The 20,749-nt window shown below is 31.6% G+C and overlaps 2 protein-coding genes across 4 annotated transcripts in view; both read left to right on the forward strand.

Moving 5' to 3' along the window:
- LOC126978695 (LITAF domain-containing protein-like) overlaps nucleotides 1-20,749 on the forward strand; it is a 221,539-nt gene that overhangs the window by 158,441 nt on the left and 42,349 nt on the right. The window lies entirely within an intron of this gene.
- LOC126978682 (ecotropic viral integration site 5 ortholog) overlaps nucleotides 1-20,749 on the forward strand; it is a 92,935-nt gene that overhangs the window by 53,497 nt on the left and 18,689 nt on the right. For all 3 annotated transcript variants that reach the window (XM_050827681.1, XM_050827682.1, XM_050827683.1), the window contains 3 exons: nucleotides 18,001-18,234; nucleotides 18,700-18,915; nucleotides 20,033-20,140. In XM_050827681.1, the coding sequence (XP_050683638.1) occupies nucleotides 18,001-18,234; nucleotides 18,700-18,915; nucleotides 20,033-20,140 (558 nt within the window). The remainder of the gene's footprint in view (nucleotides 1-18,000; nucleotides 18,235-18,699; nucleotides 18,916-20,032; nucleotides 20,141-20,749) is intronic.

A 20,749-nucleotide genomic window follows, 5' to 3' on the forward strand; every position in this document is an offset into this window, starting at 1 on the left:
TAACTGCACAAATATGTGCAATATACAGTTTTAGTAATTTTACTTTTAACTTGGCACCCCTTTACAGTGTCTAAAATTTTTGTAACTATGGGTCTTATTATGCCTGAATTAAATGCCTTTTATTTTATTTATTTACTTGCTGACCCGGCAAACGTTGTTTTTCCATATAAATTATTTTAATATATAGACCGTTCCTTAGACATTGTAACATTACTTTATTTTTCTAAAATAAACAGCTACGGTTATTACATCAGCTACCTGCCAATCAAAGTCCCGTCAAAATCGGTCCAGCCATTTCAGAGATTAGCCGGAACAAACAGACAGACAGACAATTTTTTTTAAATGTGTTATTTTGGTGTGTGTGCCGTATTTATATGCATATACATGTAGTAAAAAATTGTTTTTTCAATATTACAAACAGACACTCCAATTTTATTTATATGTATAGATTTCACACCTATCTCCCAGAATAGAAGTGTGTTGTGACCACATTTTTGTACACAAATGCTGCACGCACTGTACAAACTCCTTTCACCAGTTCAGCGCCATGCGAATTCCATTGTAACTTACTTTAATTATAATATCAAAAGCCTAATAGTTTTATTACTACTGAGCCTGTTGCATTATCTTGCATTGCGATTTATTTGTTGATTTAAATCGAACGCTGTGGTGAACAGGTGATATGCGAATCGAACTGGTTTAGGAAGTCCTCAACTGTTAAAAAATTGTCAACGGATTGTCAATTAATTGTCAATTTGCTCATATTGATATGTGCGATAGCGTGTGATGATTTAACTGAATTTAAGAAATGTAAACACTTTTTTGGGTTTAACTGTTAAAGCAAAGTTGTGTGACACAGAGACTAGCTTGGCATACATAACATACTTTTTCAATTAATTAATTAATTAATATCATAGACTACACAGTTCTATGAAAAATTATATAAAATAGGAAAAATTCCAAGAACACTTGTAATCTCTGTTAGAATGGACGTAGTATCTCGGTACGCTACTCCACAATAAATGCTTTAGAATACAGATAATATAGACGTTATTTTTGGCAGAGAATGCCACTTAACAGGTCATCTGCTCGCTCTGTCACTTAATCCCATATAAAAGTCGGACAAGTTCGTGTCTGACTTGCGCGCCAAAATTTCCGAAAATGAATTGATATATATTTTCTATTCATGTATCATCAGTAGTAGGGATTCGCCGGTTCTGGCTCACAGTAGTAGGGATTCGCCGGTTCTGGCTCCTCGATTCTGGCTCACTTGCTCGTGATGCCTACTAAAAAAAAAAAAAAAGAAGTTTGGTGTCAAACTGGTGGTTTTGATGTATTTCCGAGCGATTGCGCTGATCCGTTTTTCGATATCTCTTATAGTTTCAAAGTTAGCATTTTAAATTAAACAGATCCATAATCATTAATAATCACTGGTCATTTAGCTAATGATTGGTGAGCGTCTCAATGTCTAAATTTCCATGAACATGATACAGGTAATTTACTAATTACCTCTATCACATTCGTTACTACGATTAAAAAGACAGTTTCTGTATTTATTATTTATTTTTAAAACATGATTTAAATAAAGTATATAATAAAACATCATTGCAGATTGTATCATTTTCAAAATATTTGATGAAATCATTCAAACTCTTCTTATTAAACTTAAAGTATAGATACATTATGCAGTACTCGCCACACACTGCGGTATATTCATTCTGTACTCTTGCAGTATTGTAGTTATACATTCTGCAATTCCTTTGTAAAAACATCAGCTGGAATCCCTGAGGTGGACGACCATATGAATCGAAGTATTGTCCAATACCCTGCTCATCAATGTGTATTGCAACCCAGTGAGTGCCTGGCTTATTATCACTATCTAAATTGCTGACAATATAACAGGGCGTTACAACATATATCGGCAATCGGTTTGCCGCGTAAACATTATTTTTAATACTGGGATCGATTTTGTTCAAATAATTCTGTATCTCGATTGTATTCATATTAGTTGAGAACAGGGTCTTGTCAGTTGCGAGGATTGAATAGTTATGTGGATCATAATAACATAAGCACTCAATAAATAAGGCTTTAATGTATCTTATTCATGTATTTAAAACTTATATGGTTACAATAAAACAAAATATCATTACAAGCGATTCAAATATAAATCTATGAACATTTGATGAAATTATATTTTCATCAATTTTATTATAATATAAAAGCTGATTGAAAACGAACTTTGTACCTACATACTTACGTAGTCATTAGTACAATCTGGAAATGTTGACTCCATTAAACTATCAATAATTGAACTTATCATTTAAGTGCCATTATGTTTCACCATAATATTTAAAAACCAGTACTAATCATAAACAAATTTACTTTTACGATATTTTAGTATAAAATGCTAGAACTGTTCAGAAAAATAATCATTGAAGTGGCGTATTCAGTCAAATTATTATATATTTTGTGTGTTGTGTAATTGTTGAGTGATTTGCTGCAATGGAGGTAAGTTTTATCTATTATTCACTTTGAAATTAAAAAGTAATATCATTTGTTATATTAAGATATGTATGTATAATACTATTCTAAAGCAGTCTTATTGTTGTTGTAGAATGCATTCAACCCAACAATGGAAGAAACTACATATAAAACATTTTACTATCCATTATCTGAAGATAGTCAGGATTCATTAAAAGTTCCTCAACTTAAATCCTTGAAGAGGGCCAGCTCAAATGAAAATATAGATGCATTATTCGAAGTGAAAAAAACAAAACAAAAGAAAATATCATCATCAATATCCAGAGCACATGAGAATGGAAGTATTTACATTACAACTAATGCAGATGACGGAAGAAATGCATCACATTTGGTTAAAATAGAAATCTATGATCTCAATAAAATAAAAAACACGCCTGCACAAGAACAATGGAAATACGCTGATTATAGATTAAAATATTATACAATCGACAATAATGAAAGTTATAAGGACATAAAAAAGATTTTATACAATGTTACGAAGAAAATTTTAGAAACAGAAAATTATAAGAAATATAATTTTAACAATAAGTAGGTAGCTATGAAGAAATACATAAATATTAGTTCAGTTTAGTTATTAGTTTATTTATTCTCTTATACAAATAATATTATTATATTTTCATCAATTGGAAAATTAAACATAACGATATGGAACTCTGCTTTGTATGTAATGAGGTTGAAAAAATGATCAAGTGAGTTATTTTCTTTGTAAATTATTTAGTATTATATTATTGATGAAATGTGGCTAATATCATTCACTTATGTTGTAGTCAACCTGTTCTACAAAGTGGAGGAGGTTTTAAGAGAAGAAGTGTAGTATTACAAGGCAGTGAAGACAATGATACAAGTACAAAGAGAGGAAGACAAGGGGAACCATCCACATCATCGGGGCTCACCAGTGTGAACGATGAAATGGTGAACTGTTCTTTATGTCAAATCTTAATACGGAAAAGATATTATGCAAATCATCTTAGAAGTAACCTCCATAAGAATAACGTAATGCAATTACATAGTACTTTAAAAAATGTCACAGTACACGAATCGGCTTTTGGTAATAGAATTATCTCATATAAAATAAAGAGTAAATCCAACCAATTACAAACATTCGAAACACCAGAAATGTTTTTGAATTCTATTAAAAATGAAATTATTTCACTATTTGAGGAATCTGTTCGATTGCTTACAATTTTTAAAGTTAATTTTATTCTGCACGCTAATTTTGTTCAAGAAACAAAAAATATTTCTAATGAATTTGAATTTCAAACATGTAGTTATACTATAATGCAGGGTGAGGATTTAAATTTTTTCTTTTCGTCCTTATGTGATATGTTGATGACTAAAATTAGCACATTTGAGAAAAAAGATAGTGGTTGGAGTCTTAAGAAAATAAATGCATTAGACATGAATATAAACAAATTCAATCCATTACGTGGAAAATCATATATTGAATTACCTAAAGAAATCAAATTAAAAAAAAGTGTTATAAATGTACAAAACTCGGATGATTTATGCTTTAAATGGGCTTTGCTTTCTGCATTATATCCAGTTACTAAGAACTCTCAGAGAGTTTCATCTTACAGTAAATATTCAAATAAATTAAATTTTGACGGAGTTACGTTTCCTGTTAAAATGACAGATATACAGAAAGTAGAAAGGTTAAATAATTTAAGTGTAAATGTTTTTGGTCTTGAATACAATTGTAAAAAGAAAGTACATGAATTAGTTGGTCCATTGTATTTAACAAAATCACGGAAAATTGTTCATATCAATTTATTATTTATTTCGCACGGAACATTTAATCATTTTTGCTACATTAAAAACCTATCGCGTTTAGTAAGTGGTCAAATTTCAAACCATGAACATGCAATCTACATCTGTGACGGTTGTCTTTTACACTTCTCAACAAATGATAAGTTATCAGCTCATCAATTGAATGATTGTTGTCATATTAAAGTGGAATTGCCTAATACAGAAAAAACTTTTAAAGATTGGTTTGAACAACCAATTTCAAACAATGTCTTAAAATTTGATAAATTTAATAAGATGTTACAAATACCCTTTGTTATATACGCGGATTTTGAAGCTTTCCTTAATCCAATTCAGACATGCTTTAACGATCCATCAAAACCTTATACAACTAATGTTCACAAACACGAAGTTTATAGTTTTGGGTACTATATTAAATGTTCATATGATGATAGTTTATCAAAATATGAAACATATAGTGGTCCTCATTGTACTCATGTCTTTATGAATCAGTTGTATAAAGATTTAGAAGTGATTTGCACAAAAAATTATTTTGTCATAAGTCCAAAACCTTTGACTTCCAATGATAATGAAATTATTTCACAATGTAAAGACTGTTTTATATGTCAATCTAATTTAAATGGTGAATGTGCATTATACTTTGACTCGCATACAGGAAATTTTAGAGGAGTTGCACACGAAGTATGTAAGACAAAGTTTAGAATCCCCTATCACATTCCAGTTTTTTTACACAATCTTAGTCAATATGACTCTCATTTTATTGTTCATGCATTAAATTCTATAGAAGGGGAAATTGATATTATTCCACAAACGAAAGAAAAGTACATTTCTTTCACAAAAACGATAAAATTAAATAATCATAAAATTCAATTGAGATTCGTTGATTCGTTTAAATTTTTACCTTGTAGTTTAGACAAACTTGTTCAAAATTTGAAGGAAGAACAATTTCAAACATTAAAATATAATTTTCCAAATAATAATGATTTTTTACGTCTTAGAAAAAAAGGAATTTATCCATATGAATTTATGTCGTCACATGATTCCTTAAAACTTTCAGCACTCCCTAGTCGCGATAAATTTTACAATACATTAACCGACACACATATTTCCGATGAAGATTATGAACATGCCAAGGATGTTTGGCAACACTTTCATTGTCAAAATATGTCAGATTATTCTGATTTATATCTTAAAACCGATGTTTTACTTTTAACAGATGTGTTTGAAAATTTCCGAGCCTTATGTTTGCAAACATATGGTCTAGATCCAGCTCATTATTATACAGCACCTGGGTTAAGTTGGGATGCTATGTTAAAATGCACAAAAATTAAATTAGAATTACTTCAAGACTTTGAACAAATAGCTTTTATTAGATCGGGCATTCGAGGAGGTGTATCTCAATGTAGCAATCGTTATGCCAAAGCTAATAACAAATATATGCGAGAATATGATAAAGACACACCAAACTCATTTTTAACTTATCTTGATGCTAATAACCTTTACGGATGGGCCATGTCTCAATTCCTTCCTACAGGAGGTTTTGAGTGGGTAGATGTCACAACTAATTTTGATGTCCCTGATGATTATGAATATGGTTTTATTTTGGAAGTAGATCTAGAATATCCTATTGAACTGCATGATTTACATTCTGACCTACCCTTATGTCCCGAGAATATATGTATTGGTAATACAAAAGACATAAAATTAGTTCCAAACCTTCGTAATAAAATTAAATATGTGATTCACTACAGAAATTTAAAGCAATGTCTGACAATGGGTTTAAAATTACAAAAAATTCATAGAATTTTAAAATTCAAACAATGTGCATGGTTACAATATTATATAGATTTAAATACAAGCATGCGTAAACTAGCCACATCTGATTTCGAAAAAGATTTTTATAAATTAATGAATAACTCAGTGTTTGGAAAAACAATGGAAAATATCGAAAAAAGAGTAAATGTAAAATTATTGAGTCATTGGGAAAATCAGGGTAAAATTCTAGGCGCACAAGATTTAATTGCTAAGCCAGAATTCCATAGTTTATCTATTTTTAATGAAAATTTGGTTGCAGTTCAATTACGAAAGACGAAATTGTTCCATAATAAACCTATTTATTTGGGATTTTGTATATTGGATATTTCTAAAACTCTAATGTACGACTTTCACTATAACTATATGTTTAAAAAGTTTCAAAACAAATTAAAATTATTGTACACAGATACTGATAGTTTAATATATCAAATTTTTACAGATGATTTTTACAGAGATATAAAACCTGATTTACATTTGCGTTTCGATACCTCTGACTATACAGAAAAAAATATATTTGGCTATCCAAAACTCAATAAAAAGAAGTTAGGCTACTTTAAAGATGAAAACAATGGTAACATATTTAATGAATTTGTAGGACTTAGATCTAAAATGTATGCATTAGATGTTGAGGGAAAATTCACAGCTAAAGCTAAGGGGGTTAATAAAAGTGTTACTAAGAATATGAAAATGGAAAATTATAAGACTTGCTTATTTGAAAATAAGAACGAATATTGTTCAATGCTTAGATTTAAGTCAATAAAGCATAATATTTTTACTCAAAGAATAAATAAATCTAGTCTGTCATTTAATGATACCAAACGGTACATTTTACCAAATAATATTGATACCTTAGCATGGGGTCATCATAAAATAGAATAAATATTATATTAAATTTTAAGAATAAATTATTATAGTTTTAAAAAACCAAATGAGAGATTATTGTATTTAGATGTATAAGTTGCGGAGTAAAACATGATGTACTGTATATTGTTTCAATTATAGATTTTTCTGTTTAAATAAATGGTGGTTTAATAACAGATTGTTTCATTACTATACTAAACCTTAACACACATAGACGTAGTAGATAATGCATCATTTCAATCATCCATTCACTGCAATAGTTGCTGGTCCAAGTGGATGTGGAAAATCAGTTTTCGTAAATAATTTTATAAAATTTTTGAATGATATCTGTGATGCAAATTTTACTCAAATCACCTGGTGCTTTGATGAAATGCAGCCTTTATATAATCTCAACCACATTAATTATCTTCAAGGTTTACCTGATTTATCTATGTTTGACGGAAAAAATCCTCAACTTGTAATAATTGATGACCTGATGAGGGAATCAGATGGTCGTATTGTTGATATATTCACGAAAGGAAGCCATCATAGAAACTTAAGTGTGTTTTATTTATCTCAAAATTTGTTTCATCAAGGTAAAGGACAAAGAGATATATCACTCAACTCAAGTTATATAATATATTTCAAAAATCCTCGAGATAAAACCCAAATTCGATACTTATCTCGTCAAGTATTCCCTGAAAATCCGAAATATTTGGAAGATTCTTACAGAGATGCTACCAATGAAGCTCATGGTTATTTAATGATTGATTTGAAACAAGAAACAAATGAATTGTGTCGCGTTAAGACAAAGATATTTCCATCCGATGGATATTGCACTGTTTATGTACCCACAAAAGGGTTTAAATATGGTAAGAATCAAGAAATTTCGATCATTTATAAATGATGCATAGACGTTTAAAGACGCATAAAGATTTGTTAATTGCTCTACATAAACTGAAGCCAAAATATCAAAAAGCTTTATTAAAATCATGTAACAAAACAGAAATAAATTACATTTGTGAATGTATTCATAACGTACTGCGGGGTAACGTTGAATTGGCCGAGAAAGAAAAATCTAAATTAAAGAAATATAAAAATATTCTTCGAAAATTGGTAAGAAAAGGTACGAATAAAATTAGAAAAAATATAATTGTACAAAAAGGAGGTTCATTTCTACCGATAATATTGGGTTCTATTCTAAGTGGGTTGATTAATTCATTTATTTAAGAAAATGGACAATGCTAAAAAAATGTTACTTATTGAACCATCATTATTGGAGAAGTTAAAACAACACAAAGAAAATGATACGCCAAGATCTCGATTAGATACTGATATGCAAAATATCTTAAGCAGTGACATAGAAGATCGAAAGAAATGTATTTTATATTTGCAAACCCTTCAAAGATATCTAAACTTCGTCAAAGAGGATCGACAACCATACCACATACCACTTATAAATGATAATGATTCATATATTGGTTTTAATCAAGGTCATAATGAAATCGATACTGATTATATAAATCATGATGTGAATAAAATAAATGTAGTTCCTTCTCAAACATCAGTGGAGGTTAACAAAAATATTGGGGAAATATACACGAGCTCTGAAATACTGAAACTAATACCGAAAACATATGCTAAAAAAGGTGAACTTTTACTAAATTTGATTTCCTTGAATAAAAATAAAATAAGCTGGGATGAATCTGGTACCGTGATTATAGATAATGAAAAAATACCTGGGAGTAATATTGTGGACTTGGTGAGTGATACCTTGAGAGCTCTTCAGAAAAGTGAACCTATAGGTTGGGAAAAATTCGCAACAACTTTAAAGGAAATAAAAGTACCACTCACTTATATCGGGAACCCAAAGCGAGTGGATTTTATAAACCATTTGCAATTAAAAGAGGTTGAATCTAAATCAGTACCTGACGAAGAATTTTCTACACCAACAAGTAATAAGTACACAGGGAAACTAAAAAAAAGATTGGACTGGGAAAAATGGACCCCATATTAGAAATAAATAAAATTTATTATGATGCATCACATCCTGCTGGCTACAGCACTATTGATAAATTGTCAAAAGCAATGAAGGGTAAAATGGACAGAAATAGTGTCTTAAAGTGGTTACAATCACAAGAAACATATACATTACATAAACCTGTTCAAAGAAAATTTTCTCGTAACAGATATATTTTGTCTAATATTAATGAGTTATGGCAGGCCGATTTAAGTGATATGAGATCTTATTCTGAATATAATGATGGTTTCAAATACATACTTTGTATTATTGATGTCTTTAGTAAATATGCGTATGTTCGAGCAATGAAAAAGAAAAACTCTGAAACAGTTAAGGAATGCTTTGAAAGTATTTTTGCTGAAGCTAATACTACACCTACACATATACAGTCTGACAAAGGAACTGAATTTGTTTCCAAATATGTACAAAAATATTTTAAATTAAAAAACATAAATTATTATACAACCAATAATCCAGATATTAAAGCAAGTATTGTCGAAAGATTTCAGAGAACTCTTAAAACGAAAATGTGGCGCTATTTTACACACAAAAATACTCATAAATACATTGATGTTTTACAAGATCTAGTGCATTCATATAATCATAGTTTTCATTCTAGTATAAAAATGTGTCCATGTGATGTTAATAATACAAATATAATGAGTGTATGGCAAAATTTATATGATAGAGAAAGTAAGATAAAAACATCAATTAGTATGGTGAATCCAAGAATTCACGTTGGAGATTATGTTAGAATAACAAAACATAAACATATTTTCCAAAAAGGATATGAATCAAATTGGAGTGACGAAATATTCATCGTATCTACCATAATACACCGATCTCCGTTTGTAGTATTTACTTTAAAGGATTTAGAAGGCGAAGAGATAGTTGGTACTTTTTATGAAAAAGAGTTACAAAAAATCATATTCGACCCCACTACTAAATACAAAATAGATAAAATAATACGCTCTCGATATACCGGTAACAGAAAAGAATTGTTGGTGAAGTGGAGAGGTTATCCAAATAAATTTAATAGCTGGATATTAGCTTCTACTTTGAAAAAAATATGAATAAAGATAGTTTTTATTTAACTTTACTAAGCAATAGTTCTATGGATTATTTTCCTGATAATACAACAACATTATTTTCTACGAAACTGCCAAAACCAACAATACTAGAAGGTGAATGGAGGGTTGGAGTAGTAGAATTTCAGTACCCATGCACTATGTTCACCGTTCAAGAACATGAAAACATTATTTATATAACAAAGTTGATGCAAGTACCCAATGAAAGTAAACCGTCATATGTTTATTACAAGACACATATTCCAGCCACAAATTACGATAACATAAATCATATTTTGATAGCACTGAATAACACTCGAGAAAAAATTAAATTTAAGTGCGATGAGGTTTCAAGGATTGTAGTTGCTACGATAACGGATGAATCCATAAAATCTGTAACTCTATCACCTAAATTATGTCTTCAACTAGGGTTCGAACCAAACAGAAATCTCGTTGAAAAAAATTTTGGAAAGTGTCCAGCTAATTTGCATTTGGGTTTACCCTCTCAATTATTTGTTTATTGTGACATAGTGGAGCCTCAAATCGTTGGAGATGTTATGACACCCCTTTTACGAATAATACCATTGGATCCCTCAAAATACATATATGGAGCGTACAAAATGCACGTTTTCTCTCCTCCCCATTACCTACCTGTGATGCGTAGAGAATTTGATACAATTGAAATAGATATAAGAACAAGCACCGGTCAAAAGATACCATTCCAATTTGGAACAGTGTGCATTAAACTCCACTTTCAAAAATTATAATGTACGACAAACGTGATAATATTTCATGTCCATATGAACACTATTATACTCACCAGGCCGGATCGGGTATCGGAGTTATTTATAAAGGAGCACCGTATCAAAGAGGTCATGGAATCGGAAGTTTTCTTGGTGGGCTGTTTAGATCTATTTTACCACTACTGTCTAGTGGTGTTCGAACTATTGGTAAAGAAGCATTAAGTACCGGTGTAGGTATATTATCAGATATGGTTAATGCACGCCCCATGGAAGATTCAATAAAAACTCGTCTAAAAGAAGTCAGCTCAAATTTGAAACGAAAAGCTGATGCTAAAATAGATAATATCAACATGTTTGGATCTGGGTATATAACAAAACGAAAACGTCGTTCTGCGATCATTCCATCATTGACTGCGAAAGCGAAAGCTATTAAGAAATTAAAATTGAATCAAAAACAAATCAAAGATATATTTACTGATTAAATATGTCATTTTTACATAGTCAGTCTTGTGAATGCATTAAGTCCGAATTGGATTTATTTGCATTACCATCAACTCAAACTAGCATTGAAAGTGGACTATGGATTCATTATAAGCCCATTTCATCACTTGCTGATGATGGGCCAATAGAATTTCAAGTACCTGGGGCAGGTGATGACTATGTGGATTTATCCCATACTTTACTCCATATAAAAGCTAAAGTTTTGAATCAAGATTATACAAAACTGACAGTACCGACAGTTGTGGCCCCAGTTAATAATTGGTTACATACACTTTTCAGTCAACTTGATGTATATTTAAATCAAAAACTTGTATCGCCACCGAATAATACATATGCATATCGAGCTTATATTGAAACTCTATTGAATTATGCACCTGCTGCAAAAGAATCTCATCTCACTTGTGGTCTATGGTATGAAGATACAGCTGGAAAAATGGATGCAACTGATGAACAAAATAAAGGATTTATTAAAAGACAAGAATTGGCTAGTGAAAGCAAAGAAATAGAAATGATAGGACATTTACATGGAGATTTATTCAACCAAGAAAAATTTTTGATTAATGGCGTTGATATGTGCGTAAAGTTAGTTCGTTCTAGAGAAAATTTCAATCTCATGGCTTCATCAACTGACCATAAATTTAAAGTGTCTATTACAGATGCAACTCTTATTATTCGAAGAGCACGAATCAACCCAACTGTGCTACTTGCACATCAAAAAGTTTTATCATCTACCACAGCAAAATATCCAATCACGCGAGCAGAAGTCAAAGTTTTAACTATACCATCAGGCATTCAGGGGAAAACCCTTGATAACATATTCCTTGGTCAAATACCCAAAAGGTGTATAGTCGGTTTTGTGAATAATGCATCCTTTAATGGTAGTCTCACAAAAAACCCATTCAATTTCGAAAATTATGATATTAATACATTTTGTTTATACATAGATGGACAACAGATACCTTCAAAAGCATTACAGCCATCGTTTGACAGTAATATTTTTACTACGGTCTATCATACGTTATTCTCAGGAACAGGTATACATTTCCTAAATGAAGGCAATGGAGTATCAAGAGAGCAATATGCCAAAGGGTTTTGCTTGCTAGCCTTCGACTTAACACCCGATTTATCAGCAAATTCTTCAAGTCATTGGAATCTTATAAAACATGGTAGTGTAAGATTAGAAGTTCGTTTTGAATCAGCTCTTACACAAACAATTAACTGTATTGTTTATGCGGAATTCGATAATGTTATTGAAATTGATAAAAATCGTAATATTTCTGTAGATTACAGCAGTTAGAATATAATAATTAATGTTTGAATCGTTTGTATCCTTGTGTATTTTTTATGTTGATTAAATACTAGATTACCTTATAAATTTATATAATAAAAATATGTATATAAAATGATATTTTGTTTTATTATGGTGAAACATAATGGCACTTAAATGATAAGTTCAATTATTGATAGTTTAATGGAGTCAACATTTCCAGATTGTACTAATGACTACGTAAGTATGTAGGTACAAAGTTCGTTTTCAATCAGCTTTTATATTATAATAAAATTGATGAAAATATAATTTCATCAAATGTTCATAGATTTATATTTGAATCGCTTGTAATGATATTTTGTTTTATTGTAACCATATAAGTTTTAAATACATGAATAAGATACATTAAAGCCTTATTTATTGAGTGCTTATGTTATTATGATCCACATAACTATTCAATCCTCGCAACTGACAAGACCCTGTTCTCAACTAATATGAATACAATCGAGATACAGAATTATTTGAACAAAATCGATCCCAGTATTAAAAATAATGTTTACGCGGCAAACCGATTGCCGATATATGTTGTAACGCCCTGTTATATTGTCAGCAATTTAGATAGTGATAATAAGCCAGGCACTCACTGGGTTGCAATACACATTGATGAGCAGGGTATTGGACAATACTTCGATTCATATGGTCGTCCACCTCAGGGATTCCAGCTGATGTTTTTACAAAGGAATTGCAGAATGTATAACTACAATACTGCAAGAGTACAGAATGAATATACCGCAGTGTGTGGCGAGTACTGCATAATGTATCTATACTTTAAGTTTAATAAGAAGAGTTTGAATGATTTCATCAAATATTTTGAAAATGATACAATCTGCAATGATGTTTTATTATATACTTTATTTAAATCATGTTTTAAAAATAAATAATAAATACAGAAACTGTCTTTTTAATCGTAGTAACGAATGTGATAGAGGTAATTAGTAAATTACCTGTATCATGTTCATGGAAATTTAGACATTGAGACGCTCACCAATCATTAGCTAAATGACCAGTGATTATTAATGATTATGGATCTGTTTAATTTAAAATGCTAACTTTGAAACTATAAGAGATATCGAAAAACGGATCAGCGCAATCGCTCGGAAATACATCAAAACCACCAGTTTGACACCAAACTTCTTTTTTTTTTTTTTTAGTAGGCATCACGAGCAAGTGAGCCAGAATCGAGGAGCCAGAACCGGCGAATCCCTACTACTGTGAGCCAGAACCGGCGAATCCCTACTACTATCATCATATAGATACCAAACATTTACCTTATTTCTTTGATATTATTTAACTTATTATAAAATATGATGTTACACTAAATTATGAACAAGACGGATAATTATTAGCCGCAATAGTCAAACAATCGAATATATTCTATTATTAGAAAATATTTGTATCAGATGTACACTTATGAATCAACACTGTGTGTATAATTAAAAGATATGTACCTAACGAATTATAATGATGGCCGACATATTTGATCCATAAACATAATAATCGCTTTTGCCCCTAATACCTACTAAGGTACCTTTTTACATGTTGTTTCATAGTAATCTCAAATTGATTATATGAAAACGAAAGAATCACTTTTAGCGCTTTCGCTCTACGTCCGATCCGAATCCGATCCGTACCCTTGAAAATACGGTCCGTTGTAGTCGTAGAACTATATCTAACGGTTGACGGAAAGAAATCGGATGGCGGAAGCCGGATCTAGTACGTAAACTACCATAGAAATAGTTCTACGACTACTTCGGACCGTGTTTTCACGGATACGGTTCGGACTCGGATCGGGCGTAGTGCGAAACCGCTCTTACGAGTCAAAAACAATAGGATCACAATTCAATTCGATTTTATTTATTATTCTATTGAATAGGAATGATAAAAAAAAATTGTATATCGCTGTCACTCTTATCAGTCTGTGCTGTCACTGTCACTCGCATTAAATTGTTGCGTAGTGTGTTCTCATTTTCTCAGTACCTAATTCGGTTTTTATTTGTACCGACTTATAACTCGGCTATTCTATATCTACTGTGATTGGTTGCAAACTGCCTTGATTTCTGGGGTAGGTACTAATACTATTGGAGGCCGTTCATAAAACACGTACACTAAAATCAGCTTTTTTTGACCCCCTCCCCCCGTATTGTCATGCTGTGTCACACTTTCTGTGACCCCCGTAGAAATATTTCGTCACAATAACTAAGACCCCCCCCCCCCCTGCTGAGTATGATAAATTCTAAATGATAGTACACAAATTCTGATAATTAAAAATATTTCGGCAATAAAGTAGTTAACTGAAGAGTATTAAATAGAGAAGATGAAATAAGCGTCTGTATTAGTTCACTGCTAAACGGCGAAATAAAATAATAATAAATACATGAGAAACAGTATTTTCATTTGTTACTGAATCGAGAGCGCAGGGTACGTGGAAACATTACTCTCTCAAGTATTGGAAAAACAAAGAAACCAGTTGTGACGGATCGCAACGCCGCTAGAGTCGCGCCACAGGGCTTGCGCTCATGTCAAAAAATAATAAACGGCGAATGTCACGTTGCCGTATACCCCCCGTCCCCCCTTGTCACATCTTGTCACACTCAGACCCCCGCCCCCCCTTGCAAGCGAACGTATTTTATGAACGGCCCCTTGGTTGATTGCTTTGTTAGTCAATATATAGTACCTACTAAGGTACGTTTACTAACAATTACATAGTTTAAACATAATCTGTCTTAAAAGTAATTTTAAATACATTTCGTTATATTATTGACTGCTCATTTGTAACCTGATATTTTTTTTAAATACCGCGATATCCTGATGTAAATAAAATAATGTGTGAAGCGAATCTATTGGTAATTTAAGATGTTTCAAGGATTTTTTTATTGCTGGAGCGAATCTTGAATAATATGGACACAGAACAAAGTCATTTGCTAGCGGCGGAATTTGAAGCGGTTAAGCGGTTGGATTCTTTACGTCCCTTTTTTGTTTATTGTATGCGTTCAATAATTTCTATTTACTTTTAATAGACATGACTTTAATCAGCTTTTTATTTATGATATTCAATATTGTTGAGTTTTTGTTTTCATTTTATGTTGACCTATTGTTTTTATTTGGTCAATATAACATTGCCCTTGCGCGTTTTCTTGCTAGTATTGCTATATTCTATCTTCGCGATGGTAAACTGCACTTACGGCCGTTTTTAATAACCTATCTATCCTTAGTTTAACTTACTAGAGGTAGACAAATCTATCCTTTTACGCTTACTTACATTTTAATAATATATCGTCTAACATCTAACCTATACTGGACATAACTATGGATAGTGAAGATCTTGTCATTGCACGGTGACAGCAATTTATCCGTAACTAGAGATACGTTATTGAAAACGGCAGTTAATAGATAATACACGACTGTTGCTGTATCCATTTATTCAACTTTATTTTTTTTAGTTAGTTGTAGAACTTATCAATTTGGTGATTAACAACGCACCTACAGCCCGTAATCCGGTTGATCTTGTGTCTGAATACCCCACTTGGAAAACTGCATTTTTTAACTACTTTACCGAAACAGTAACAGCTTTTGGAGGATATATTATTTTCTTTCAATTCCTTGCACAGGATGCCGTCTAGATTATGGGTACCATAACGGCGCCTTTTTCTGCAGTGAAGCATTAATGTATAAGCATTATTGTGTTTCGGTATGAAGGGCGCCGTGGCTAGTGAAATTATGGCAAATGAGACTTAACATCTTATGTCTCAAGGCGACGAGCGCAATTGTAGTGCCGCTCAAAGTTTTTGTGTTTTTCAAGAATCGTGAGTGGCACTGCATTTTAATGGACAGGGCGTATCAATTACCATCAGTTTAACGTCCTGCACGTCTCGTTCTACTGTCATAATATTAAAATTAAGCATCACCCACAAAATCGGGGTCGTATCGAAAACCAATTCATTATCAAATTTGTTAGTGTTATTGCTAGCATGTATTTTCTAGTAGCTCTTCAACGACAAGTTGAACATAAGTTACTGCTGGCTATGAGCTAATTGTTTCTCTAAGTCAAATATATATTTGAATATGAAGCCAAATTGCATTTGCTGCGCTAGTGAAATCACTTATCTAATAGTAGATAAAGCTAGTTTAATTCGTGTGAAATTATGAGTTAAAACTATAAATGTGCAGCGATCGAATTCATTATGTATTTGAATGAAGCTGAATATTTAAATATCTTCCTTTCGGCGTTCTTGACATATCTTAAAAAATAACAACACGATTTCACAATATACAGACTAGAATGACCTAATAGAATGTAGGTTTGTCATTTATTTATCTATTAATAAAATACAAATGATACGTTATGATTTCAAAGTAGTAAAAACCACTGAGGTTTGTACTATTGCTAAATTAGTCTACACCTACAACAACAAAATAATAAATAGTTCCCAATCGGTAGAATTAATAGTTAGTGTATAATATATTACACTTAAGATGTACGAGGCACGTGCAAACCGGTTTAGACCAACAGCTTTTAACTGTTTTGAATATATTTTTTTATAAAGTTTTCTTTTAACATTGAAAACACAATTTGCTTAATAATTGCTAATTCTTGACAACGCTTAAAAAGCCCGCTTTCTTTACCCTGAATTTTACATTTAATTAATACAATTTTCTTTTAAATTTGTATTTTATATATTTTGTCAAGGTGCGAATTGTTAGTAGTAAGACCGTAACTGCTCTTGTTAGTTACATATATATTGATTGCCACGTGAATACTCCAATTGCATTCATATAAGATATATGTGCGACTTGACTATTTATATAACGATTATATATATTATATATCCAAGGTTGTGCATTTACACGAGTCATAGTTTTTAGATAGTTGTTATTGAAATCCTGTTGTATAAAATTAGAAGCCTTTATTAGTATAATTAAATTTTAAATATCGATTATATTGTAAGAGTCAAATTATGTATATTTATAATTATATATGGCTTTTTGTCGATCCTTTGCGAACGCCTTTTTATTTGACGTTTTAAGTTTATTTTTCTAAATTATACCACTTTTTGCTACAAGTGCATGCACACATGCCTTATTTCTTAATAATATGTGTAGATTGTTGCTTTTTCTTGCGATAGTAGAGTTGTAACTGTTTAAAGTTTTATATTATTTTATAAATAACATTCTTAAACTACTTAGCTGAATATATGGTGGTTTTAAACGGGTGCTAAATTCGAAGTGCTGTAAAGCGTATGTATAATGGAAAAAAGTCATTTCTAAATAAATAAATGAGTCTTGTCTATATCGAACAAACTACTTTGAAGTCACAAATGGTTCAGCGAGCCAAGAAGGAAATGTTTTAATCGCTGTGTCTAATTATTTAATGTAATATTTCAGTGTCTCCGCCAAGAGAATCGATTACTCAAACAGAGAGTTGAACTTCTCGAGAAAGAGAGTTCAGCCCTCGCAGAACGCTTGGTCCGAGGGCAAGTAGATCGAGCTGAGGGCGAAGAGGAGACCTTTGCCCTCGCCCGGGAAGTGCAAGCGCTCAGAAGAGCAAATATGGACGCTCAACAGCGACTAGCAGTCGCGCAAGATGAAATACGCTCCCTTGAGATGACTATAGCGGAAGTAAGTTGTTTTAAGATGTTTAATCAACCCTGTTTATTACATAGATCTTAGGTCGATGTTTTTCAAGAATATTTTATTTCATTGTATAATTATAAAACCTGTCATGAAATGACATTTAAGTGAGCCAAACCAAGCCTTTTTTAAATCATCACACATACTCGTAACGTCGATGTTACTGTATTGATTTTATTCTCATTTAAACACCCAGTATTTTTATAAGTACTTGGGTCCAGTTAGATTTAAATATTTTTGTTCAAAATAGGATATGACGTCACGTATTGAATGTCAAAAACTACCACCCATTCCAAAACTATTTCAAAATAAGTAACGGTAACGTAATAGATTCAAAAATATTGAAGAATAAAAGTCTCAGTAATAATTACTTGATGAGAATTTTTTTAAAGAAAATAATATGCTCATTGTTTCAACTATAGAACCCATAAGAGCCATTATTGAAACTTTCAGAATAACTCCCGGCAATCATCTCTAGAAGGTATAGAAAACAGTACCAAGGGTGAAGAGCTAGCCAGATGTCTTCAACGTGAACTGGTGAGGGCCCGGCTTGATGCCGCTGAAAAGGAGGTAACCGAAAGGGAGCTCGCTGCCAGGATCAATGAGCTGGAGAACGAGAACAAGATGCTGAGGAAACAGAGGGTGGATAATAATGTCGCACATTTACAGGTACTTTACGTTGCTAGCTTTAAACCTGTTAACTTAGTCAGTCAATTGAAAGACTAGTACTTTCATTCGTAAAAAGGAAGTTTAAACCTGTTAACTCAGTCAGTAAATTGAAAGACTAGTACTTTCATTGGTAAAAAGGAAGTTTAAACCTGTTAACTCAGTCAGTAAATTGAAAGACTAGTACTTTCATTCGTAAAAAGGAAGTTTAAACCTGTTAACTCAGTCAGTAAATTGAAAGACTAGTACTTTCATTCGTAAAAAGGAAGTTTAAACCTGTTAACTTAGTCGCTCAATTGAAAGACTAGTACTTTCATTCGTAAAAAGGAAGTTTAAACCTGTTAACTTATTCAGTCAATTGAAAGACTAGTACTTTCATTCGTAAAAAGGAAGTTTAAACCTGTTAACTTAGTCAGTCAATTAAAAGACTAGTACTTTCATTCGTAAAAAGGAAGTTTAAACCTGTTAACTTAGTCAGTCAATTGAAAGACTAGTACTTTCATTCGTAAAAAGGAAGGTGTAACGTAACGGAACATGGATAAAAATATGAGTTATCAATAGGAATGCTGCAGTAATAGAAAAACCAAGACTTTTTCATACACCGTTTCGAACAATAAACTAATTGTCACGTTACTGCGCGCCTTCTAGGGTTAAATGACGGCGTTCATCGTGTTCTCTATAATTCAGTCGATGGAGATGTTATGCATATTGAATTTGGCACTGAAAAAAAATATTGAAAAACTGAAAATATTGAAAGACTTCATTGCATGATAGACTTGTTTTAATTCGAGGCGGTATCTTACGCAATCACTACGATTGCATAATATTTATAATATAATTATATGACTCATTTTTATAATATAATTATATTTCACAGAGCAAATACATCGCTAGTTTTAGATATTTCGTAAAGAGTCAATTATATTTTATTGTGGTTATTATTTACTTGTATTTCAAAGCACTTCATCTTCCTACTGACATATTTATCTCATCTAGTATAAACATTTAAGTGAAATTTATTGAAGAGGTAATTATTCATTTTACATAGCAGGTTTGTTATAGCAATATAAGAGAGTGTCTGTCGATAAGTTTAATGAAAATCAACTATGTTTTTGTACAGGATGAATTGATAGCGGTCAAATTACGAGAGGCCGAAGCCAATCTGTCACTGAAGGATCTCAGGAAACAAGTCTCTGAGCTGTCCGAAGCCTGGCAACGACATTTACAAGTAAATATATTATTACACCTCCTTACTGTTATATCCTTTATCTACACCCATGCTTTAAATCTTCTATTAAAGATTCTGAAACAGTTAGCTTATTGCCAACATTTAAACACCCAATGTTCTAATAACCATTACATCATCCAAACGAGTGTTGTAATGTTGTACTGAATTTCATAACAACACTCCTTTGTTTTTTTTCGATCCCTTCATGCGCAAAGTGTTTTAACAGACAGCCACATTCTTATTGCTGTATGAGTTTCAAAAAAAGAACATTTTCGTTTACGCGCTTTCCACACTACCAGAACATCGCGCCCCATAAAAAAAAGTAGCTTATTCGAATCCCCGCCATATTTCTCCGATATTTTTAATATTTTGTTTACAAAAAATGAGCGATTCAAGTTTTGACAGCATACCGCCAGATATTTTTAACGCTGCAAATTACTGCTAAGATAAATTATTCTTTCATTAATACGAGGGGAGGCTGATAAGTAATCTACCTAACTATGAAAGAAAAGACTTTGATGGCTAGTTTTTTTTTTATTTTTCTATATAGTCTCCTGCAAGTGAAATACACTTATGACATTTGCAAATAAGTGACATCATGCCGTTATA

Source organism: Leptidea sinapis, chromosome Z (assembly GCF_905404315.1).
Source record: "Leptidea sinapis chromosome Z, ilLepSina1.1, whole genome shotgun sequence".
NCBI lineage: Eukaryota > Metazoa > Arthropoda > Insecta > Lepidoptera > Pieridae > Leptidea > Leptidea sinapis.